The sequence below is a fragment of the Podarcis tiliguerta genome (genome assembly GCF_965153285.1).
Source record: "Podarcis tiliguerta genome assembly, chromosome: 2".
Classification (NCBI taxonomy): domain Eukaryota; kingdom Metazoa; phylum Chordata; class Lepidosauria; order Squamata; family Lacertidae; genus Podarcis; species Podarcis tiliguerta.
The window spans coordinates 86,909,229-86,934,199 of NC_139535.1; the positions used below are offsets into that span (position 1 = coordinate 86,909,229).

The window sequence follows — 24,971 nt, forward strand, 5'->3', positions numbered from 1 at the left end:
TATTGGTTGAGGTTCACTTTTATTCAGATGGTGTAATCACAGAAAGAAATGAAACAAGGAGCTATTCTCAATACTCTCAAAACTGGTGCCATAAAAATGAGAATACTTTGAGTCATCATTTAAAAATAAATAAATAACAGAAGTATGACAATAAACTAGAATGGCTGATCACAAAATCATTTCATGAATGGAAATAATCTGGGACAGTAAGGCATGTGTATTGCAAAATTTATGCCAGCGACATCTAATTAGCCTAACTAATTACCTTTGGTGGTGGTGATGTCTCTTCTCAAATGAGATTTTTTAAAAAAGATGTGCCAGGTTCTATATGTGGGCAGCTGTGTCTCTCCCCTCCGAGACAGGCAATGCCTGATGGGACCAATGCCCTATTTCTGGAATCCTTTTGCTTCATTTGGCATTTGTCCCTTGACATCCTAAGCCTCCACTTTGGGGTCAGACCAACAGTTTGAAGAAGCTCAGATAGCACAAGCTTCCTTTCCTCCCCCTGCAGCCCCTCTACCCTCTGAGAAGCCTACCCAGAGGGGGTCCACCACACTCTGCAGACTGCATCATCCAGGACTCCAGTATCAGGGGAGAAGCCCCCCAAACAGAGGGAAAGGATATTGTTTTACTCTGCACGAGACTCCCCCATTGCACAAGCAAACTCCTGTTCATGTGACACTACCCAATGGGGTTACCTTGCAGCAACGATTTTAAAATTTCTGAACACAATTCACTGTGCACATCTACACAAGCCCCACTAAATTTAACTATCAGTTTCAACAAGGCTTTGCATTGAGAAGTTCATAGTACCCAGAATCATCCTTTTCATTCCTTACCCATTGCCCCAGACAATAAGCTCTTTACTCTCAGCAATGCTCTTGGAAAATTATTCCCTTGGGAAAGGTGATTAACTCCCAGGTAGTTTATTTAATAGTAATTTCACCAAATTCCCGACAATGAACTCAAGGATGCCAGCCAAGTAAGCCCACAACTTACATAGGGGGTTTGTTCCAGGTATCATGCCTAATGCCAAAATTGCATATAGTCAAAGACACATTGGGTGCAATGCAAGTGGAATTGCCAAAGTATTTTTCCCTGGATACCCCCTCCTTTAAAAAAAAAATGCCAAGCACATAAAGCTGAATGCACCTAAATCAAATGTGCATAAGTTGTGGGCTTAGTGTATTGCATTTTTCCACTTATCCCTTTAAGCAATTCAATGTATCTAGTTGTGTACATGCAGACACTATCTGTACACAGACACCATGATTGTCACATATGGTTTCCACACATTTCCCTACATTTACATTTTAAGGCTGCAATCTGTAACAGTTACTAGGGCGTAAGCCCTACTTCTGAGTAAACATGCACAGGAGAGCACTGTAAGCAGTTTGTAGGATATAACATTTTAAATGGCCCTGAGTCTCTTGCCATTGCTCTTAGCCGTGTTCCTCCCTGGGATCCTGACAATGCTAAACTCATAAGATCTTATTCTTCCCAAGCAAGCATTAAAAAACATATTAAAAGTCTGCGGTGGCAAATTTCCCCAAATGATGTTGCCAGTAAAGTAAGACAATGAGGCTAGAATCCAGCACAGCACTTTCCTTAATCAGGTCCCTACCTGTGCAGCTGAGAAATTTTATGTCTGTGACAAGCCATGCAGAACACCAGGGTATTTGAGTATTTGTGGGATCACTATGGTAAAGTATTTGGGAGTCTCTGGAGTGCATTTCCTACAGAGTTTCATAGCAGCAAATATCATTATAAACTTGATCCTGAGAAAATATAATATAAAGTCTCAGAGCACACAGGAATACAGGGACTATGGGGGTTCTGGAACATAATCATTTTTACCTCTGATGAGACTCAGCTAAAATTAGCTAAAATAGCTTGTGCAAATGCATTTCATTCCCTTATGCTATTATCCCATAATATATAGCTCCTCTTTTAAAAAATCGACGCTCATTCACATTATAATGTAAGAACATTAGAGTTATTTGGAGAAAAATGGAACTGGGGTTATTTTAAAAGCATTGGAAACCCTCCGTGGATTTCCATATAAATCCACAAAGTGAACTGGCCTTCCATCTTGTGGAAAAAATATCTTCATGTACTTGGGGGGGGGTGTCCTGAAAAGACTACTGTTTGCTTCAGAGACAGTCAAGTAAAAAATGAAAAAGGAATGCAATTAAAAAGAATAAAGGGTCTCCAAAATAGGTGGGCATAAGCGTAAGATGCAGGCACTTGGCAAGTGGAAATAATTAAGAAGAGGCTTCGCGGCCCCAATGGCCAGGCTACTATTCCACATTGTAGTATGCAATACCCATCACAACATGTTGATAAGGGGAGGGTAAGCTTTTTAAACTTTGGAGTTCAGTCTTCCCTGTGTTCAGAAGATGCTATCAAGTCTTTTCTAAGGAGCACGTGCTTGTGTCTCTGCATGTGAATACTGTCGCGGGCCGCTGAAATCGCCTCCATCAAATGCTGCTGTAATCTGTGTTTTTGGCCACAAAGGCTGGGGCCTCCCACTCCACGGTGAAGAAGGAAAGTGTCCCAAAGAACCCAACCACAGCCATAATCAGAAGCTGCCACTGAAGAAGCAGGTAGTTGCTGTAGAAGTACGCGATGGCAGCACAGACAGACTGAAAAGGGAAGCAAGGAAGGGTGTGAGTGACATTTCAACTTGGCTTCAGTCCTATTCACCTTTAGTAACATTCCAACTTTTTGTGATTTCCAGAGCATAAATTCCCCAATCCAAGTTGTTTTTCTAATTAACTGGCTTACTTAGCTCTCCTGCAATCTGCCTATTTCAAAGTGAACAGCTTAGCATCAAATGTCCTTTCATATTCAGCTTTGACTCTTCCTGATCCAAGGTCATTCCTAATTCCTAGATTCCTTACTGCGTCTACAAACGGCTGACCTGCACCAAATCCAGGAAAGTAGAGACTCCCAGATTCCTAGAATTGTAGAGTTGGAAGGCACCACGAGGGTCATCTAGTCCAACCCCCTGCAATGCAGGAATCTTTTGCCCAATGTAGAGATTAAGGGTCTCATGCTTTACCAGCTGAGCCATCACAGTGACTTGTAGATTGAGTTGGAACATGGCGTTTTTTGCATCTATCTTTTCCACTTTATCCACTTAGCTATTTTAATTTAATTTATACTGATATGGAATGCTATTGTTCCATTAATATCATTCATTGCATTGAGATAGAAGGTAGCGTTTTCTATATAGCACACCTACCAATGCATGTATTCCACTTATGACTACTCCAAATGTTTGTTCTTAAAAAATAATTGTTCTATTAACCATTGTTTCGTCACGCACAAATACATCGCATCACACATGTTTATGTTTAAACAGAATTAAATTTCAGTGTCTTCACTGGGGCTTAAACACAGGACTGTAGTATGTATTTTGGTTAACCAAACATCCTGCATTACTGAAAAGGCTTCTGTGTTCTTGCGTTACCCAGTGTCCTAGACAAAAGTAGATGACTTTTAAACTCCTTCCAATTTTACACAAAGCTCTTTGTTTGCATAATGAATAAACTACTGTATTATTTCACTAGACTACTCATTATATGATGTCTGGCTCTGACATTTGGCAACCAATAATACCTGGACGAATTTAAAGACTGCAAAGGCAGGTGCACTGTCTTCTGAGTACAGGAATCCCAAAATACTGAGGAGTTGAGTGTTGAAACAGCTATCACCTAGACCCAGTAAGAAGCTGCAGAAAATTGCCACTTCTTTGCTGAAAATAAAGAGATGCCAATATTAACCACACTGTAATTAATAAAAATATACACAACTATGAATGGAAAATTAGGTACAATCCTACCATTCATATTATTTTTGTCTAAGTCTATTGAGAAATAACGGAGAAAAAAATGGCAAGGTCCAGATTGCTACCAAAGAGCTGCTTCATTTTGAGAATTCTCATTTCGGGCATTTCTGCATTGCAATTAAATATGTCAAAGGCACTTTGCCCGTATTATTTAATGTTTTAAATATTCTTTGACTTAGCATTCCATCCAAACCTGGGCTTATGGTTTGTCTTCCCCAGATAAACCATGGGTGGTAAACCAAGAGCAAATCTTACGTTTACAGTTCATGGTCTGTCTGGAGCAAGAGAAACCATGAGCCCAATTTTGGCCATCACAGTAAGGCAGTCCATGACTTGGCCCCAGATAGCGCGGCAGCAGAAAGGGAAGGAGGAGAGCCTCAGCCATTATCTTTGGTCCTGTAACCAACATGCTGCCTGTTCATATTAAGCCATGGTTTGGCTTAGCACCTTGTGTAAACCAGATCTGTCTGGTCATGAGAAGTAAAGTAACTTGTACCTTGGTTCCATGAATGCTATGCTGTCTGTGCCATGGATGGAGGCGATGGGGGCATCGTTTGGCATGTTGTAGAAAATCAAATAGAAGGCTACAAAATGGACCACAATGCCTAACATCACCACTGGGTTCCTGCCAAAACGGTTGTTTTTGCTCAGAAGGCCAAAGATCCCTCCACCTGTAATAGAGAATGTATCATTATTGCGAGCAAGAAAACAGGGTTAAATCACCTCCCTAGTATGTCATGTAAGGGACTGGTGGAAATGGACTTATTTGACCCCTGCTCTGCTCAGCAGCATCCCATCCCACCCCTAAAAAGCCTCACTAAAGGATGAGAGGATCCTGCTAAATTGTGGCATTCTCTGGCTTGGGAGGCTGAGTAGGATGGAGGGATTCCAGAAAACCCAGCAGAGGCAACTTCCATCCTGAACGTTATGCCTTGCGGTGGTGGTTCTACCCGCAGTCCAACATGCTAGAAAGCAGGCAACACTGTGGGAGGGGAGAAGCAAACCCCCACCAGATGACTGACTATGGCAAAGTGTCAAGCTAACGCTCCATCCTCTCTCCCCAACACGGCACCACAACCTGATCCACAAGTGGAAACTGTGGCCTGGCCTCTCACAAGAGCAAATCAGGAGGTAAACTGTGTCACCACTGTATCACATGAGACCTCAAGAGGGTAGGAACTCACATGCTCCTCCATACCTCCACCTCGGTTAAATACACATCCCTGTAAAGAGAACACTAGCATGTCAGGAAAAGGACTAAGCTTGTATCCTTCTCCCTGGAACCTAGTCTGTTAGGCCAAGGGTTGTTTTTCTTTCTTTCACAGAAACGTATTCACTCATGTAAGTCTATATCTGCAGTCTAAAGTGGTACACTTCAATGGTTTACTGCTATTTCTGAGAACTAGGACTAATTATGTCACAAACATTGCTGGCTCCAACGGCCAAAAAGGCAATCTGCTTTTTATACCCAACAGCTGTTTGCCTTGGCTGTCAGAAGTCCTATACTGCAGAGTTTGCACAGTCTAAAATGAGCAAAACACTGCTGCTACTCCATCACCACTATAAATAAGTTTTAACTTCCTGATCTTCTGCCAACCTAGCAGTTCAAAGGCATGCCAGTGCAGGTAGATAAATAGGCACTGCTGCGGCAGGAAGGTAAATGGCGTTTCCATGCACTCTGACTTCCGTCACAGTGTCCCGTTGTGCCAGAAGCGGTTTAGTCATGCTGGCCACATGACCCAGAAAGCTGTCTGTGGATAAACGCAGGATCCCTCAGCCCGAAAGCGAGATGAGCGCCGCAACCCCACAGTCACCTTTGACCGGACTTTACCATCCAGGGCTCCTTTACCTTTATTTTTTTACCCTTTAACTTCCTGATGCATTAAACTGGTGTGGATAGTTTTAGTTAGCTCCTGAGGATTAAACAAACTGTTGTAGCTGTTTATATTAATGCACATCATAAGCATTTAAAACAGGTCCACCTCATTTAACTACATAGAAGCCATTTTGGCACATGTGGTATATATGTATTAAACAACTGTAGGCAAAATTTATTTCCTGCTATTTCAAATCCAGTTTTGGGAGATGCCATAGTGCACTGGTAAGGCATCTGCCTTGCATGCAGGAGGTCCCAGATTCAATCCCCAGCACTTTTTCAGATGCCTGTCTGAAACCCTGGAGATCTGCTACGAGTCTCTATGTCAACAATACTGAGCTAGATAAACCAAAGGCCTAACGTTCATCAAGGAATTTCCTTTGTTCCTTTGACTCACCTAATATTTCTCCAATACCAATAAAAATACCAGAGAGTCCAATCAGACTTTTTTCTTCAGTACCAAATTTATTTACAGCACCTATACAGGTCCCATACACTCCAGAGAAGAACGTTAATTCCAGACCTAGAAAAAAACAGCAATATTACAAAAGGGAAGGAGAAAGTCCCTACTTAGAGCTTTATCAAAGTCTACAGTTTAAGATAGAATTGCAACATGGAGCTGCCAAAAGATATCAGTAGACTGAATGACACACTGGTCTTTTAGGAGAACTTTTCATAACTGTATTTATGCAATGCAAGTCAAGTTGACCAGCGGTGGCATTGGTGATTATCTGGAGGAAGCAGCTGGTAGCAAAAAGGCCTGTGTAGGATCCAACCATATAAACCACCAAGGTATTCCAAGTACCATGGCGCCGATATTAAATTTTAAGAATGTTTGTGCAGGATTCAGCTACAACAACCGAGGTACCTGTGGAACGCTAAGTGTTAGCTTTACTAACACTTAGAAGTATTCGTGAAACATTTTACCTCAGAGCTGTCTGGTTCTATATAATGATTGTTAAAAGGATCATATGTACCACATGCCTTGATTTCTTTTGAGGAAAAGTAGAACGTAAATTAAATAATAAAAAATCTTAACCAAGTGAGGTAAATGAGGCACATGGCCCATTGAGAGCCTGCTATGGGCCAAAATTTCCACCGACCCATAGAACTGCAGACAACAACCCCCCCCCAAAAAAAAAACACAACTTGGTGCAGGAACCTGAGACAGGCCTCCAGGTTTAAAGCAAGAATACTAAAATGTGGTGATCGGGCCAACTGAGGTCCGCAAAAAATGGGAACGAAATAAATGCAAAATTCTGAAAATCTCCACTTTCATTTTAAAGCCCAAAAAATTTGAAATCCTTTCGCATCTATGATTCTATGATGATGCATCTGACAGGATTTAAAAAAAGACGGCAGGCTATGAAAGGTACAGATACTCTCAGCTGTAACCACCAGATGGCAATCTTCAACACAAGTATTCTGCTACCAAAGGGAAGATATAGGAAGAGGAGCACTGAAAGTTGCTGCGGGGGTAGAGAGAGAGAGGAACATATGATGGAAGAGATAACTGAAGATGCTGGAATGGAATGTCTTAATGCAGGGCAAGGGCCACAATCCAAAAAGCATCTACAGATGTGTACAAAGGAATCATCCAAGCAGCCAAGGCTTTTGTCCGAAGTAGCATCAGCCAGCAATATGAGTGGCAGTTCATTAGAAAGAGCAGATTGCCTTTTTTGGATGCAGAGAAATCTTTAAAAGAAATCCTCAGCTCTGTGCTTGGTTCTCCCACAGGCTCACGGGCTCAGAATGAGAGCAGAAACTCAGACTAACAAATGCTTTGGGAGATACAAGGAAAAGAAAAGCGCTTGGGGCATTTGCATGATGCAGCCAAAAGCAATGGATCTGATGGGCAGTAAGAAAGTCAGTCTGGGCCAAAGAAAAGTCCCATGCAAACTCCTAAGGCTAGTGATTCTATCCCCGTCCAGTTAGTTACCTGTATAAGCCGTTGTGATGCTAAGCAGCAGAATCTCTTTTGTGACACACAGCTTGATGGATCTTTCTGCAAAGAAGCCACAATTAAAATACGCACATGCACACCATGAGGATCCTCGCTGGATGCTGAATTAAAGTGGGAGGAAGTGGAATGGACTGAAGTATGTTATCCCCTCCCACAATCATAATGACGACTTCTGAATTAATATTCACAGTTGCATACAGGAACACAGAACTATAGGGCTTAAGAAGACAAAAGGGTGACAGATTCCAGCTTTGTGAGCCTAGACCATTGCTCACTGGTAGAGCAGCTGCTTGTATGTAGAAGGCCCCAGGTTCAATCCAGGTGGGGGTGGAAAATACTGAGCTAGATGGATCAATGGTCAGAAGAAGGCAGCTTCCTAGGCAGGAGAAGACACCTTAAGAGCCTCCCTTCCTGCCTACTTCATATCTGAAACAAACCACATTACAGCGAATGTAGTAATCCTGATGCTAATATTAGGCAAACCATCTTTCAATTCCCCTTACCCCACGGAGAACACATCCACTGCTCCCTTAAGAGAACAGCCACCATGCTCCATTAAGGATGAAACTTTCAAGGAACCCCTAGCACAGGGAATTAAAAGCATATTTTCCTCGCTAGGGGTAAGAATCTCAGACAATGAAACTTAACTGTGGTCCTGGGAAATGCAAAGCATTGGTGTCTGGGTGGCAAGAAAAGAAGTATCATACAACACAGGAAAATAATGCATATTGCCTGTCCTTTTTATAAAAAAAAAAAAACACCTGGAGGTGAGCTTTTAACGTGAGACATCCATGTATGACTATGGCTTGACATGCTGGAAAATCTAATATTTCCATGGGATTTTACTTACTAAATGCATCGATGGCCCTTGTCATGTTGCTTTGGCCAGACCTGGTTAAAACAAACATTTATTTAAAGTGAGAAAATAAATTTACAAATGGTGAATTTGTCATGATTATTATTCTTTACACAACAACGCCATTAGAAATTTTACCATACCAATATGGGAAATAACTCATTCAGAAACGATCTACTTATTATGTATTGCTTTTGATTATTAGCCATATTTCAGAATGAGCTCGCCGGCTGGGGCGAAACAACTAGCTTCCTGGTGGGTGAGTCACGACTGCTTATAACAGGAGAAGCGTAAGGTGGCAGGAAGGTCAGTGCAGTGCAAACACAAATAATACAAATTAGTTATCTATCTTATTCGCAGAGGAGTAGAAATGGCTAAGCATACAGATTCAGGAGTCAGATAGCCATAAACACCTACGTGCGTTCTATGAGGTTGTCAGTAGAGGCATCAGCGTCTTCTTCCTCTGAATTTGATTCTTCTGGGGTCCTAATGAGAAAAAACAGAACGGTCCCCACAAGACTAATCACCGTCAGAGCAATGAAGACGGTCCTACGGTCGTTTTCTGGGAAGGAAAAAGAAGTGTGCGTCAACTTCATAAACCAACAATAGCATATCCATTCATTCTATACCTAGGACATTTCTGTGCTGTGATTAAATACAGCATATAAAATAAGGTGTACTCTCCCATGTACTAGTCAAGCTCTCCATCAATGAAACTCAAGTTCTATATCCAAAGTTACCTATACAATAGAAGTGGGGAACCTTTTTCAACCCAAGGGCCAGTTCCCTCTGAGTAACTTTCTGGGAACCACATGCCAGTAGCGTGTTTTAATTCTGAGCTTTATTCAATTTCAAAATCAACTGTGAATTCTAGCTAATGTATCACATCTGATTCACAGACAAAATAAATGCAAAACGTTATCGAAGCTTGTGAAAACTGGCATGAGCTCAGTTGCAGAATCTGGGAGCCAGAGCAAGAGGAATGTAGGAGGGAAGTTCAAGGATGGCAGTGCTTTTTTGAGGTTGGAATGATAAAATAACAGCAAACAGAAGGGAAACACTGTAGTGTTTACAATTATGCTGCTACACATGAAGTTAAAAATAGCCTCCAAGGACTTTTAAAATACTGTTTAAAATAAGCTGTGGCTACCTCCACTGCTTTTTTAATTTCTGTTTGTCCCCTCATCAACACAGCAATTTCCCCTTATTATTTCATTCACAACCTGGTTACCTTAAAAAAAAAGGATATATTAAAAAGACCAACCTGATATATGAAGTTTCCCTTGCCAGGCAAAGTATATATATAGATTTCCAAAAAACAAACTGTGAACAAAAGAAAGCACAGTTAGGCAAGGGAAAAAATGTAGACTGCAATTTACTTTACACTGTCAGAAGATAAGACTGCAAATCCTAGTGAAGCTGAAACAAGCCCAAGGATTTCCTTGTAAAAAGTTAAAATATGTTGGCTTTCCAGGCATAGCTGAACATACCTGGACAACATAAGATAACAAAGAACTTGTTCTCTTTGTTCTCCTGCTGCACCCACACAAAAAGTGCAAAAGTTAAAGCAAGAATACTTCTTGGCTGGATAAAGAACCCAACAAGTTGCTTCCAACAATGGTGATACAGTGGTACCTCAGGTTAAGTATTTAATTCATTCCGGAGGTCCATTCTTAACCTGAAACTGTTCTTAACCTGAAGCACCGCTTTAGCTAATGGGGCCTCCCACTGCCGCCGCACCACTGAAGCACGATTTCTGTTCTCATCCTGAAGCAAAGTTCTTAATCCGAGGTAATATTTCTGGGCTAGTGGAGTCTGTAACCTGAAGCGTATGTAACCTGAAGTGTATGTAACCCGAGGTACCACTGTATACATCTACATCACAAAAATTGATCCAAAAGAAGAATGGGTTTTGTCAGGATCTGCTTATATCTTTGCTCTTCTTTCTTCATTTTCTACCACCACCACCACCACCAGATCTCAGAGTTAATTCCAGGGGGGCACTTGTTTCTGGGCTCAGTTTAAACTACTGGTGATGACCTTTAAACCTCTAAACTCTGCCATATATGAATCAATAAGCATCGGTTTCTTGTGAAAACTTTACCTTTCTGACCAGGCTTTCCCTGACTCATGAAATTGGGCCCTGTTTTATATGTTTGTATTCCCTGAATTCCTGTTTTACTTATTCTTATATCCTTTTATAGTTCTGTTTTATAGGGAGTTTTTGTATTAATGTTTCATATTGTACACCACTTGGGAGATTTTTAAAAACGTTAAGCAGTTTGTAAATGTTTTTAATTAATTAATAAAAAAATAAAGCTGTGAGTATCTAATTAATTAATTAATTAATTAATTAGTAGCTTAGGGACCAGTTACCTTGGCAACTGCCCACTCACACAGGAACTTGACTGACCTCACAGCCCCTGCTTCCTGTGCCACTCCTACACAAAATCAGGCAGGGACATGTGATAGACAAGACCTTCTCAGTGTTGGCACCGTGACTCTTTAACTCCCTCCTGGTGGGGATTCAAATCCCCACTAGCCGCTATATCAACTCACACTAAAAACTAACATTCTAAAGACTTCTTGACATTTGTTGGACAAATTTAAATCAGGGGTCTACTCATTAAAAAGCAAACAGGGAGCATCTCCACCCCCATCACCCAGCCCAGACACAGAGGTCCAGCTCCAAGGGCCTTCTACCAATTCCCTCACTGCGAGGAGTGAAGTTACCAGGCAGAGGGCCTTCTTGACAGTGGTGCTCGCCCTGTGGAATGCCCTCCCTTCAGATGTCAAACAGATAAACAACTCTATGACTTTTGGAAGACATCTGAAGGCAGCCCTGTATAGGGAAGGTTTTAATGTTTGATGTTTTGTTGTGTTTTTATATTCTGCTAGAAGCCACCCAGAGTGGCCAGGACAACCCAGTTAGATGGACAACATATAAGAATGAGAATAATTTTTTTCAAAGCCAGCGTGCCTCCCAGATAAAGCAGGTTGTCTAAAAAATGAATGGGAATTGCCTTCCAGTCAATCAGACAAGGAAGCTTGCATGAACTGGAAGGAAACTGGTTATTTTCCTCTTCTAGGGGCAAGTGACGACCATATGCAGGTGTGAACACGACAGCAGGTGAACGGTTTTGTGGGTTAAGGTCACGGAAGGCTGGAATAAAGCTTATATAAAAGACTGATCACATAAGCCAGGCAGCATACTCTGCAGCCTTCCCTGAATTTCTGACTACTTCCCTTCAGATGCCAGGGCACTAGCTAAGTTCATGGGAAATTCTTAGTGCTAGCCTACAGGAACAAGGCAGATCATTTCCCATGACACAGAAGTGATGTTGACTCAGAACAGCCTTAGAGCAAAGTACTCCTTCCAATATAGAAGACCATTTCTAAATAAGCATTTTGGAACACAGAATTGTCTGGAAGCTGTTATTCAACCCAATCCTAGCCATATTTTCTTGGAAGAAAATGAGTGAGCGCAGAATTGCTACTGAACTGCAATTTTTTTGTTCCAATTAACTATGGATATTTCAGAAGAGACAGAATTCATAAAACTAGACATTTGGTGATAAATGACACAAGTGCAGCATTCTCTAAAAAAAGCTAACAAGTGCCAGGTAGATAGACAGACAAAATATTTATTGGCTTTTTACCAACAACAACAACAAAACACAACAAGAAGTAGGGAGAGGTCAAGATCATATTCGGTAGATATAAGGGTGATAATTTTGTTTCCTACCTGGATTGTAGTAATGCCCAGAAGATGCCACTGTTTCTGCCAATGGTGTTTTCGTTGGAATTTATTGTCAGACAGTTTCCCTGAGCAGTCCACAATACTGAAATTTAAATCAGAACACAGGTAAACAAGGAAAGAAAGTTATCTAGGATTTGCTGACATTTTATGTGTGTCTTGTGTCTGTGGGCCCAGGGTAGTTAGTATTTTTAAGATGTCTATTTGGGCCACTTCACAGATTTTTAGGACTATACCCAAGATGTTTTTAAGTGTACTAATAAAAATGTCAAGCGTGAATGTAACAAAGTTCTGTCTGAAACACAAACATCATACTTCATATGCTACAAGGCTGGAATTGGCAGCAGCGCCTTGCTGAGTTTGTTGCCATGTGTGAAACAACACTTATCCTCCATCTTCAAAATGTGAAAATAATGACACATTTGCAAGCATCAACAAATCTCAAATACCAAACAGAATTTGTTGCCATGTGTGAAACAACATTTATCACCCAGCTTCAAAATGTGAAAATAATTACACACTTGCAAGCATCAACTATTAATATATACCAAATAACATAAAACATTACTAGAAGGTATTCTAGGCATTTCTCCACTTGCTGGCAACGCAGCCAGCCTCTGCGGCACTAAGGGTTAGTTTCTGATTTATCACAGGCTGCTGGCAGCAACAAATCTGAATCATATATACTTTTTAAGATGCCTAAGGTATGACTTTCAGAGTGGATGCCACTTCAGCTACGGTCATATTTCTAATCTGGACTTTGAGTACCACTTCAGGGCATCTCGAAATGACACAGCAAAAAAACCCAAGTTAATTTTAATGCTACCTACTTTGAACATGGTGATCCTAAGTAAATCTCTCTAAATTCAACTGGGCTTGCTTTCTAGATAATGTGTTAGGTTTGCAGCCTAAGGGAATAATAAATAATAAATTATTATTATTATTATTATTATTATTCCTGTGGGAACCTTTCACACAAACCATATCCATGCCTGAGTGTATGCTTTGTGTAAATATTTCGTTTTCAAGATATACCAATTTGATAATTCTCAGCTTGAGCTGTAAAAATGCAACAAACGTACTGTCACATGCTTAAAGCTAAACTACCCATGTCACTTGTTCTTGTGCCTTTTGCATCTTAATTCATAATCGGAGGCACAGAGAACTTGTTGAGACCATGGTGCCAAGGAGAGGGAGTTCAGCCCTTTCTTCCCCTGATGCAACTGTTAAAAAAACTAAAAATCCACACACTAGCTGTTAGCAACTCAAAAAGAAACACGTAACATGTGACACATTTAATATAACATCTCGCCTATATTTTAGGATTCCCACTAAGTTGGAACATCAAGAATCACAAACTTCTTTTAATTTTTAAAGGCGGGGCTTAAGAAATCAAGAGATTTGCTAACAGAATAATTTTGGGGATCTTTTACATTCAACTTTGTTTTCATTCATTCTTCTTCCAGCTCCAAACTAGCAGGTATAAAAGTTCTCCAATGTTTCTTTACAACTATCATTACTAGAGAAGTGGGGACACTAAAGAGCTTTTTAAAAATAGAAACGCTAACATTTGGATTCAAAGACCACACATAGTTTTTCTGCATGTCCAAAGGAGCTTTGGACTTTGTCGTCTCAAACAGGATATCCTCATGCTACATAGCACACCTGTTTTTAAACTGAAAGGAGTTTCAAAAGCAAAGTTGCCGTTTGGAAGATGGGGAAGCTGGGGAAAAAATCAACAATTCCAAAGGGCATATTATGTGCCTAGAATATATGCTCTGGGCATCTTGGCCTCGATCTCAAGATCCTACCAAGACCCCAAGTCCAACCTAGACATTCCTAGATCTTTCTGATACAAAGTTGGGAACAGCACACAGAAAGGCCTCATTCACACATTTCGTTAAAATCATAGTTTAGTGCTACACAGGTGAGCCTCCCAGAGCCCGAATGAGCCGCTGGGCTAGCATGCTCCTACCTCATCTCTCCTGCACAGTCAAGAGGAGTTCTACCAAGCTTAGCTTCAGTTTAAAAAAAAATTGGCTAAACATTGCACACAAACCCGGGACCCTGAATTAAAACAAGCTCTGGTCAGTTTTGATACAAGCCAACTTCCAACCATAAGTTATGAAGTTGGGTTGTTTAACAAACCACTTTTATTTTAAACCAGAATCCCTGATTCACTGCTAACAGTTAGCCAAGATTCTTTGAAAGCAAAACTCACAAACTGTTTGTGAGAGGCAGGGAGAAGTACGCAAGCCAAACACTTTGCTTGGGCTCAAGAAGCCTTAGCACTAAACCAGGCATAGGGAAACTTGGCCCTCCAGGTGTTTTGGGACTACAACTGCCATCATTCCTGACCACTGGTCCTGTTAGCTAGGGATGATGGGAGTTGTAGTCCCAAAACATCTGGAGGGCCAGGTTTGCCTATGCCTAAACTAAACTATGCTTCAAAGTTCCACGAAAACCAAGGCGTGGTGGGAAAAGGCTTACCAGCAGCTGCTATTCCAAGGAAAACAGAGGCTGTGTAGAAGCTCCAAGTAGAAGGCTGGATAAAAACGGCAATATATATGCTGAAAAGATGGCAATGTATGGGATTCAGTTTTAAAATTGCTGATGCTACAACTGCAATATTTTATATTATATTAAAGTCAGTTTCTTACTCCAACTGCAAAAAATACTGCAGCTCAATATATCTGAAAGTTTTACATATCACTAAAGCACATCGTGACATGCTGTTTCAATCATGCAATCTACCAACCATTATTTTCTTATACTGTACCCCGCTCCAAGAAGCTCAATTTAAAATATTAGCCTCACAGCAACCCTGAGTAGTCGATTTAAGCTGTGAGAAGATGCCTTGATCAGGGCTTCAAAGCGATATTCATGGTTGCACAGGGATTTTAACTTAAACATTCTGTGTCCAAAGCCAACACACTAACCACTATCTCATGTTCCTCAGTTCCTCACCTGCTGATGCTGCACATGAGAACAATAATCCTTCCAAAGGTAGATGATTAAAAGGTAGACAGCCAGAAGGAAACATCAAGGACTTACGTATTTTTACTTACCTGTAAAAGATACCACTAACAAACATGGACAATTGAGGTCCTATGATGGCAACCACCGACGGCGAGATAAGATTGGATGCCGAAAACACCCCATAAATAACAGCCATGCTGCGGAAAGTAACACTAATTATTAATAAATATTAGGATACCGTTCAATGTCATTTCAGAATTTTTAAATGTATTAATAGTGGGGTAGGAGAGATGAAAATAATGCCAACTTATTTCACATATGGCAACCAATGTGCCACTTTGGTTTCAGATAGTACATGGGTAGATGAGTCTAAAAAGCCCAGGACACAAATTTTCATGGCCCTCTAGTAGCTATGGTGGCTCATTTACCAGAAGTAATGCATTTAGTGTGAATTGGAGCAGAATATACATCAGGAGGTTTAGTTTGGTCAGTTATATAATGTCCACTTTGGCCATTATTTGCCTTCCTCAACTGTATCTATTAATTAACACAGGACTGTATGCCTGTGTTATGCCAGGTCCAATCCAATCAATTTGTAGGTCCCTCTACAAAAACAACACAAAATAGGACATGTAGGAAGTTGTATTCACACATATCCAATGACAAATCTGATTTAGCCATTAGTAGTCAGATGATGCCAATTATTATTTTAGCCATTTTCATTGTTCTTCCCTTCCATGGCTTGCATCAAAACATTATAAATTGGGAGAGCTCAATTATGGAAGCAGAATACATTTCACAAAACAATCAGATACAGTGGTACCTCGGTTTACAAACATAATCCATTCCAGAAGTCCGTTCTTAAACCGAGGCGCGCTTTCCCTAATAAGGCCTCCAACCGCTGGTGCCCTTCCACCGTTTGGCTTCCGTTCGTAGACCAAGTTAAAGTTCGCAAACAGGGACACTACTTCCGGTTTTGCGGAGTTCGTAAACCGAATAGTTCGTAAACAGGGCTGTTCTTAAACTGAGGTACCACTGTATATGCATTTTTACATAATTTAGAGTTACTGTCTTTTAGCAATTACCTCACACTACGAGATGAAAATAACTAGGAATGTATGATTTGTATCTTAAGCTGAAATGCTGTCAGCACATTGTAACTTCTTATCCAGAGGCTAATCCTTACTTTTTTCTGGGTGTTTATAACACATTCTTTGTTAAGGACTTTCAACTTTGGAAGAGACAGATAACTTCTGTGTAATGAGCAGAGTTTGTTTTGCAGGATATCACCAATTTATTTACATAAATCCTTATGAGTCAGTGAAATGGACAGGGAAAAATTGAGTGAGACACCGGCTTGCCTTCTCACCCCACCCCCTTCCCCCGCAAGAGAGTCATGCACATAAGGGGGACAAAATGAAGGGGTTTCTATTTTTTGACACTTTGGTGCAAGTCTCGTTTTCTTCATGCACTTTTTTCACTGCTTTGCAGATGGGGACTAGCCTTCCGACACATTGCATTAGCTGTTTAGCTTGAAATGCTTAGCTCTGAAACTCTGTTTGGGACCACCAAAAAAAGGAGGAGGAACTCAGGGTATTGATAGGGAGAATGATTGTTTTCCATTATGTCTGAACCCAGCACATAGCGCGACTCAAAAGCAACAAAAAGAGAAAAGTATCAGTGAAGAGTACCTTGTATAGCCACTGCCATGGAAATCAGTGTGATTTAAATTTGTGATGACGGTTTGCTGTACGGAAAGAATTTTTAAAAAAGATTAAAATATGGTATCTAAATATTTTTTAAAATGATAAATACTTGATATACCTAACAGAACTAGAAATCAAACTACAGATTAAAGGTAAAGGTAAAGGTACCCCTGCCCGTACGGGCCAGTCTTGACAGACTCTAGGGTTGTGCGCCCATCTCACTCAAAGAGGCCAAGGGCCAGCGCTGTCCGAAGACACTTCCGGGTCACGTGGCCAGCGTGACATCGCTGCTCTGGCAAGCCAGAGCCACACACGGAAACGCCGTTTACCTTCCCGCTAGTAAGCGGTCCCTATTTATCTACTTGCACCCAGGGGTGCTTTCAAACTGCTAGGTTGGCAGGCGCTGGGACCGAACAGCGGGAGCGCACCCTGCCACGGGGATTCGAACCGCCGACCTTTCGTTCGGCAAGCCCTAGGCACTGAGGCTTTCACCCACAGTGCCACCCGCGTCCCTTTGAACTACAGATTAACAGTAATTAAAACACTAATTAAACTTCAAAGCAACACCTTGAATTAGGTAGTTGCTATTGTAATACTCCTTTCATTGATATAGGCACTGACTCATTCAGCACGTGAACACAGGTTTTCATAATCACTAATGTTGCAACACAGAAAGCAAGGATGCAAAGGAAAGTTGATAGCCTGAGTAAGTTAAGAGTTTTGCACATCGGTTTTCTGAGCTCCCTGAGTGTTTTTCTCTCCCCGTCTCCTGAAAGCAAAACTACACTTTACTTTCACAAACAGATGTTCTGAAACCTACATGTGAACAGGTAACACTAATGAGATTGCAATGGAACATTCTAACTGGTGAGTGGGAAGTGTCCCTGATTACGTATAATCCACAGGGAACTAGGAAGGGAATAACTCTCTCACACTCCTGCTTATTGAGGACAGGATTGATACTGCATGCTTGGAACAAGATATTATTGCACAGCAGGAATTCCCTTCATCCTCCCCCCAAATGCCTGCCAGCCAGCCCGAAATCTGCTCTGGAGGGTTGGATGAAAGCCCAGAACTGGTTTAGGGGGCACATGGGGGTTGTCTTGCTGGGAGACTGGACCATGTTGTGTCTATGTATGCTTCATTTCACATAAAGGGATGGGCAACATGGTAACCTCCTAATGTTATTAGAATCCTTCTCCCATTAGCCTCAGCATGGCTAATAGACGGGGTGGTAGGAACTGTGCTCCAACAACATCTAGAGGCATGGGTTTCTCTCTATAAAAGAGATGTGCAAGTGCTGGCAGTTAAGAATACAATCCTATGGTCCATGGGAGGGTGTCCCAGGGCCATAGGAATTTGCAGATCTTCCTTTCCTTGGCCAGAAAGAGAGAGGTTCATCCTCAGAGGGGGGCATCCACCCCCAGAACCATTCCCCTGGTTCCTATTAAAAAGGCCATTAACATGGCTCCTCCCCAGTGGTGTTTGGCGAAGAATTTGGGATGAATCCCAAGCCTCTAGGATGCTCCTGGAATATTTGGGGGGATATATATCAATCCCGGCAGGGCTATAGAATTGGTGATTATTCTGCCTTGCATTCAAACAGACACGAACACACACAGAGACAGAGTAAAGATTATTATGCCTCAGCATTATGTTCTGAAAGATCATCTGAATGCTACCCAGGACAGTGTGGGGAATCACATGCTTTTTCACTTGAAAGCTCATTGAGATCTATTATCCTTGCAGGCAATGAGGTGAGGATTCCAACCCTAATCATTTTCTGTGTTCACTAAAAGCAGTAGATAGCTTCAGAAATATTTCTAAATCTAAAGAGATTAGAAGAAACAAAACTAGAGTTATCACATTACATGTGTGCTTGAAGCCCCAAAACAATATAACCATTCAGACTGAAGCACCATGAAGAAAGGAAAGGGATGCATTCAGGGGAAGGTAGGAAGGGGTAGGCTTAGATTTTCACTTACCGCAACATTTCCACATGTTTGGAAAGCAGTGAACATAAACATAAAGGCTGTTCCTAGAACAATGATGTTCAACAGTTTTTTTGTCTCAGGATTCATTTTGTGTTTCCTCAAAAAGCTTTCCGGCTGAAGTTGGGGCAGGGTCACTACCCTTTAAGCTTCTTTTTAAAAAAATTCTGTCAAGACAACACAAATACCACAATAAGCGCATATGTAAAACTGACTGTGGCATCGACAGATATATTCTGACAAATGAAGGGAAATCATGTACAACTGTAGCTAAGCAAAATAATAGCAGAGAAAAATCTCCAAGCAACAGGAATGAAAATACTACCTTTCACACAGTGAACAACAGCAGGCTCTCCCAAAAGATGAAGCATTCTGCCCCAGCTGATCTTCTTTGACATTTTACTTCCTCATCATATCTTCTGAGTCAGTTTTTGGCCCAGAGACTTTACATCACGTGGTGACAAAGGGAACTCCTGCAGAGAGAGCATTCAGTTCATGCTGGACAGGAACTAAAGAGCAGTACAGAAGTCAGGTCAGCTGACCAAAAGGAAGAAAGCCCTGATGAATTCTGGGAAATGCAGTTCTGAATGTTCCATTCTTAGTCAACACAGAAAAGGCAAGCATGCAAAGGACTTGCTTGGTTGTTTAAATGATACATTTAATGAGAAATTGTTGACTCCCTTTAAAAAACATTCATTTCTGCTTCATATATTTATATAATCTCAATGAGTGGTAAAAAGAGGTAAGATATCTAAGTATCATTTACTTAATTGGGCATTCAAGTTATGTGTGTCAGTGTTTATTTTACTTTCTCCATACTGTACTAGAATGTGAATTACTCGGATATAACGTGTAATATGTAATATTACACGTAAAGTAATAATTTCGATTACTTTATTCTTCCATCACACAAGGAAACCACTTTTTTAATTAACTGTTACACATTCCCATGCAGCTTTTTGGTGACAATGAGGCACAACAGATTAGGTGGTGATACATTCTGGTTCAGGGGTATGTTTGGAATGTGGGCAAGATATTGTTGGTGTATAAAAAGGTTGGGAGACATTGTTTTTAAATGCTTCTACCATGATTTCAGGGATGCGGGTGGCATTGTGGGTTAAACCACAGAGCCTAGGACTTGCTGATCAGAAGGTCGGCGGTTCGAATCCCTGCGATGGGGCAAGCTCCCGTTGCTCGATCCCTGCTCCTGCCAACCTAGCAGTTCGAAAGCATGTCAAAGTGCAAGTAGATAAATAGGTACCACTCCGGCGGAAAGGTAAACGTTTCCGTGCGCTGCTCTGGTTTGCCAGAAGCGGCTTAGTCATGCTCCCTTGGCCAGTAAAGCGAGATGAGCACCGCAACCCGAGCCAGTCACGAATGGACCTAATGGTCAGGGGTCCCTTTACCTTTACCTTACCATCATTTCATAAATCAGAGTGATGACCTCTAATATTTCAGAATTTTGTCAGCTAAACATTTCACTTGTGGAATCAAGTAGCCAAACACCATTTTTGTTCATAGCCAAACCCAAAAGGGGTGCCTTATTAACTCATTGCCCCAAGAAAAAGATTGCCCCATAGTGCATTGCCCCAAGAAAAAGATATTCCATTTGGGAGTACTACTAATTAACCTGTCTTTAAATCTGTTTACTTCAGTGTAATACTTTTGTACAGAACACAGTTTGGTAGGTTAGGTTGTAATAATGGCTGTAAACCTCCATAGAAGAAAATACAGTAACCAGGTCTATTGTTTTTTAAAATGCCAAACTTTTACTTTTTTTGCTGTTCACATTCACTAATGCACCAGTTGTAATCTGCAGTCCCCTTAGCAAAAAGCTAAGACACTGCCGGGCTATTATTTTCTGATTCCACCCCCTGCTCCCCCCCCCCCCCCCAGACCAACGCAGCACGGCTCCTATCAACATCTCCCCCACCTCCACCTAACTCGGCACGACTAGCAATGGGCGGGGCAAAAGGTAGCCACGCCCTCAACCCTAGTTCGCGCCTCTTCACTGCGGCAGGAAGGACATCATCGCTCCGCCTCACATCCTTAAACCGTCCAAGGCTCTCGTGCACGCTACGTGTGTACTACAGATTTCGCGCGCGCGCTCCCTAAAGAACAGTTTCCGCTCTCCCTTCGCCGCCATTTTGAATCCAATACTTCCTCTTTTTCGACAAGCGCTATTTGAACGCTTAAAAAGAAATAAACCCGCGCAACTTGTAATAAACAGAATCTTAAAGAACATGTTTTCATATTTGATTCATCAAATTTAAAAACATTGCATAGTCCTCAGGAACAGACATTTATGTATAATACGTGTGTGTGTGATCTCTTCCGGGGGTTCAAACCTAACGGCGCCTGAGCGTCCAAAACCCTGTAATTACGTTTACAGTATCTCCCTTGACGGCCCAGTTGCGCCGCCAGCGCGTTTCCATGACTTTTTCGGTTGGGAAAACGAAAACGGATTTTTAATTTGAATCGGCCCAGCTCTGGGAGTAGGAGGGGGGAGGGTGGTCTCGCGGTTTGCTTCCGGGTCACAGGCGGCCATTTTGTGGCGCTTAAGTGCTCGGGGAAGGGCGGCACCTCGCTCATTTGCTCGTGGCTGCGCGGAGATGGTGGTGAGCGAATGAGGCCCTGTCCGCGCGCTTGAGACCCGACCGCAGGTCCCGACACCTGCAGCCCCAACGGAAGAGGCCTTCGGCCGCTACTTCTCACTCCCAGCCCTCTCGTCACGCGCCTTCTTCCCCCCCCCGTCACCGCTCCGCTTCTCCGGCGTCATCCCCTCCTCCCTTCCCTTTCCCCCCTTTCCCTTCCCGCTGCTATGAGTTACGGGCGGCCGCCGCCGGACGTGGAAGGCATGACCTCGCTGAAGGTAGACAACCTGACTTACCGCACCTCCCCGGACACGCTGCGGCGCGTCTTCGAGAAGTACGGCCGCGTCGGGGACGTCTACATCCCCCGCGACCGCTACACCAAAGAGAGCCGCGGCTTCGCCTTCGTGCGCTTCCACGACAAGCGCGACGCGGAGGACGCCATGGACGCTATGGATGGGGCCGTGCTCGACGGGCGGGAACTGCGCGTCCAGATGGCCCGCTACGGGCGGCCGCCGGATTCCCACCACAGCCGCCGGGGGCCCCCTCCGCGCCGGTACGGCAGCGGAGGCTACGGACGTCGGAGCAGGAGGTGAGTCGGAGAGAAGGCCCTGCGGCTGCTCCGGAGGCCAAGGCTGGGCGGGTGGAGGGGTGTATGGAAAGATCTTGGGCGTGTGGAGGTAAAGGGAGTGATTGTTGCGAGTAACTTGAGGTGGCAAACGAAAGGCCTGTGTTCTTTGCGGATCGCTTTGGCTCAGGTCGGCGGGAAAATAGCTGGGCCACGTGATCCCCGAGGGCGAGGGATGGAATGGGCGGCGCGGAGTTTTCCCCTTTAGGCGTCATAAACGAGATCTGGCCGGGAAATAGCATTGTGAGTTTCTAGCCGTTATTCAATCCGCCCTTTTCAATCCTTCCTCTAACCCGCCCGCTCTCCGCAGTCCTAGAAGACGACGTCGCAGCCGGTCCCGAAGCAGGAGCCGCTCCAGGTCCCGAAGCAGATCGCGGTACAGCCGCTCCAAGTCCAGATCCCGCACACGATCCCGGTCTCGTTCCACTTCCAAGTCCAGGTCTGCCAGAAGATCGAAGTCCAAGTCCTCTTCTGCCTCCAGATCTCGCTCCCGATCGAGGTCCAGGTCCAGATCAAGAAGCCCCCCGCCTGTTTCAAAGAGGGAATCGAAGTCGAGGTCCCGTTCTAAGAGCCCTCCTAAGTCTCCCGAAGAAGAAGGAGCTGTGTCATCTTAAGAATATGGTAACGTGTCTGGCGGCCTACTGTATTTGCATGCTGTATTGTAGCACTCTAGTGGGTATTGGGTTCTTGAGACAGGATTCTAGCGTAAGTAAATCCTAATGGGGCATGCTCGTTTCTGAGAGCATTTTAGCTTATGGCTAATAAAATACAATGCCATTTTTTACAGAGACTATATGTGTTTTGTTGCAATTAATAGCTTGCTTTTTAATATCTATTGTTTGAGACGCAACCTATTTCTGAAATGACTATTTCTTACTGTTCTTACCCAACATCTGCATTTTCCCCTTTAAAGCTGCGGTCTCCTGTTTGCTTAAAGAATATTGGCCAGTATTGCAGATTTTAACTGATTTGGCTGATCCTCCAGGGACCAGTTTCTGTGGGCGTGTATTGGAGCAGGTTTGTCTTTAAATGTTAAAGATACACTATCCTGTTAATGACCAATCAGTCCTGTGTTTACAATGCTGAACGGCATCCAATATTTTTAAAAGTGGAAGGTGAATTGCAAGAGCTAATGGAAATCAGTTTTATCTAAAGTACGATTGTGGGCTTCTAAGGATATGTAGGGTGGGGAAAATGGATAGTGTGTCTTTAACCTCCCTCAAATTGTTTGGTCCTGTTTTTTCAACGGAAGTGGGCCTAGAATGGTTAAGTTACACAACTATTTAATGATTCTTCAAGGTTTTGAATAAGAACTAATGCCTAATGTGAATTGGGCTGGATTCAGGTTAAGGGTAGTTCAATCTTAGCCCGACACTATGTAACATCAATAATTGAGATTCAACAGTATCAAAAAATTCTCATGCTGTCTACATTAGTATCCAGTATTATGGTGGGAGGTGGGCATTGCACATTTCTAAAACAGTGAGACAAGGCCAGTATTACTAGGAATCTGAGAGCATCCATAAAATATGGAGGACATACAAAGGGGTACCTTGCTGAACTATACCTTTTTCAAACCTAGATAACGTCAAAAACATGAGAAACCTACATAAAGGAAGCCTTGGAGGAAGTACGATCGTTAGAATCGCCAGTCCATTGGAGAGATCCCGGCACAACCAACCAGCTGTTCAAAAGGTTATTTTGTAACACTTTGTCTAACTTTTACTTTACTTTTGAGCCTCAAATGGCAGACTTTTACATTTATGTGCCATTTTGTTGCTATTATTCAAATTTCTTGTAATTTAGTGAAGTGAACGACTACAGATTTCATTATTGGCTTGGATATGTGAGGTAAAATTTTCATTTTTGTTCATGTAGTGCTGATTTTGCAAATAAAAGTGATAACTAACTTGCTTCCTCAAGTTTATTAAAGATCTATGCAGCTGTGATATGCTGAATAGCTTAATGCTGTCCACATGCTCAATTTTTGCCTTTAGTATCAAATTCTGAAATTTTTAATTCAAATGCATTTGCAAATACTTCGTTGAAATAGTATCTACAAGTCAAACGTTAAACTTTACAGCTGACAATTATTTTGAACAATTTGTTTTTATCAGACAAAATTCTAATCTCTTCTCTTATGTATTTTTGTGCACTAGGCGCAGTTGTGTAGCAGTTGAGTAATGCTGGTTAGCTGTTAAGGTGGCGTGTTGCAGTGCAGAGTGCTTGGCTGTTTCCTGTTTTCTCCTGATTGCTCCTGTAACGATGCCTTGTCGTGCAGAAACAAATGGCTGTCCAGTTAATTATAATTGCCTGACAACTGCACTTCCAGTCACCCGGGCCTTGCATAAAAATAACGGAGCATACAGTGAGCACATCTAGCTGGTGGTAAACACACCTTATTTTTTTCCAGAATGGTAAATTAGACCATCTACATATGTGAACTTGGATATAAACAAATGTAATGTTAAAAGCATTTGATTCATTCCTCTGTAAGTACTGATTTGGAGTATCTCTTACAACATTCTATACTATAACCACTGTGTCTGTAGTTTAATAAAACACTTACTTGGTGTTCAGTTTTTTGAACTCTTATATCCTGACTCTGCTTTGTATGTTAGGAGTGAACAAAATCTGTCCTATTTCAAAACGGTAGCTAATGTGTATTAACCTTCATTTATATATAACAAATGACATTTGGAGTACTTTTCCTTTGAAATTTGTATGAATTGTTCCAGACCTGCAGGATAGGAGTCAATAATGTACCTCTA

General features: G+C 42.2%; 2 protein-coding genes across 12 annotated transcripts; one reads left to right on the plus strand and one right to left on the minus strand.

Moving 5' to 3' along the window:
- MFSD11 (major facilitator superfamily domain containing 11) lies at window positions 1–19,699 on the minus strand. 3 transcript variants are annotated; one of them, XM_083429924.1, is made up of 15 exons: window positions 19,307–19,696; window positions 18,976–19,148; window positions 17,511–18,819; window positions 16,976–17,129; window positions 15,374–15,481; window positions 14,796–14,875; window positions 12,294–12,390; window positions 9,813–9,871; window positions 8,966–9,110; window positions 8,543–8,583; window positions 7,669–7,734; window positions 6,127–6,252; window positions 4,350–4,524; window positions 3,625–3,760; window positions 1–2,645 (listed from the first exon to the last, which is right to left on the minus strand). In XM_083429924.1, exons 5-15 carry the CDS (start codon window positions 15,478–15,480, stop codon window positions 2,481–2,483), a joined length of 1,197 nt encoding a protein of 398 aa, XP_083286050.1. In that variant the 5' UTR covers window position 15,481; window positions 16,976–17,129; window positions 17,511–18,819; window positions 18,976–19,148; window positions 19,307–19,696; the 3' UTR covers window positions 1–2,480. The 3 variants fall into 3 exon arrangements, with proteins under 3 accessions (XP_083286050.1, XP_083286048.1, XP_083286049.1); XM_083429922.1 differs by lacking the exon at window positions 17,511–18,819 and having other exon boundaries at window positions 16,976–17,031; window positions 19,307–19,697; XM_083429923.1 differs by lacking the exons at window positions 16,976–17,129; window positions 17,511–18,819 and having other exon boundaries at window positions 19,307–19,699.
- Window positions 19,700–21,506: 1,807 nt separating this feature from the next.
- SRSF2 (serine and arginine rich splicing factor 2) lies at window positions 21,507–24,795 on the plus strand. Of its 9 annotated transcripts, XR_014508650.1 has the most exons (5): window positions 21,533–22,164; window positions 22,511–22,821; window positions 23,114–23,217; window positions 23,783–23,895; window positions 24,360–24,795. XR_014508650.1 is itself a non-coding variant. In XM_083429967.1 (3 exons), the coding sequence occupies exons 1-2, from the start codon at window positions 21,803–21,805 to the stop codon at window positions 22,812–22,814; spliced, it is 666 nt and encodes a 221-aa protein (XP_083286093.1). In that variant the 5' UTR covers window positions 21,523–21,802; the 3' UTR covers window positions 22,815–22,821; window positions 23,783–24,795. The 9 variants fall into 9 exon arrangements, 3 of the variants coding, with proteins under 3 accessions (XP_083286092.1, XP_083286093.1, XP_083286094.1); XR_014508648.1 differs by lacking the exon at window positions 23,114–23,217 and having other exon boundaries at window positions 21,532–22,164; XR_014508649.1 differs by having other exon boundaries at window positions 23,783–24,795.
- Window positions 24,796–24,971: the final 176 nt, after the last annotated feature.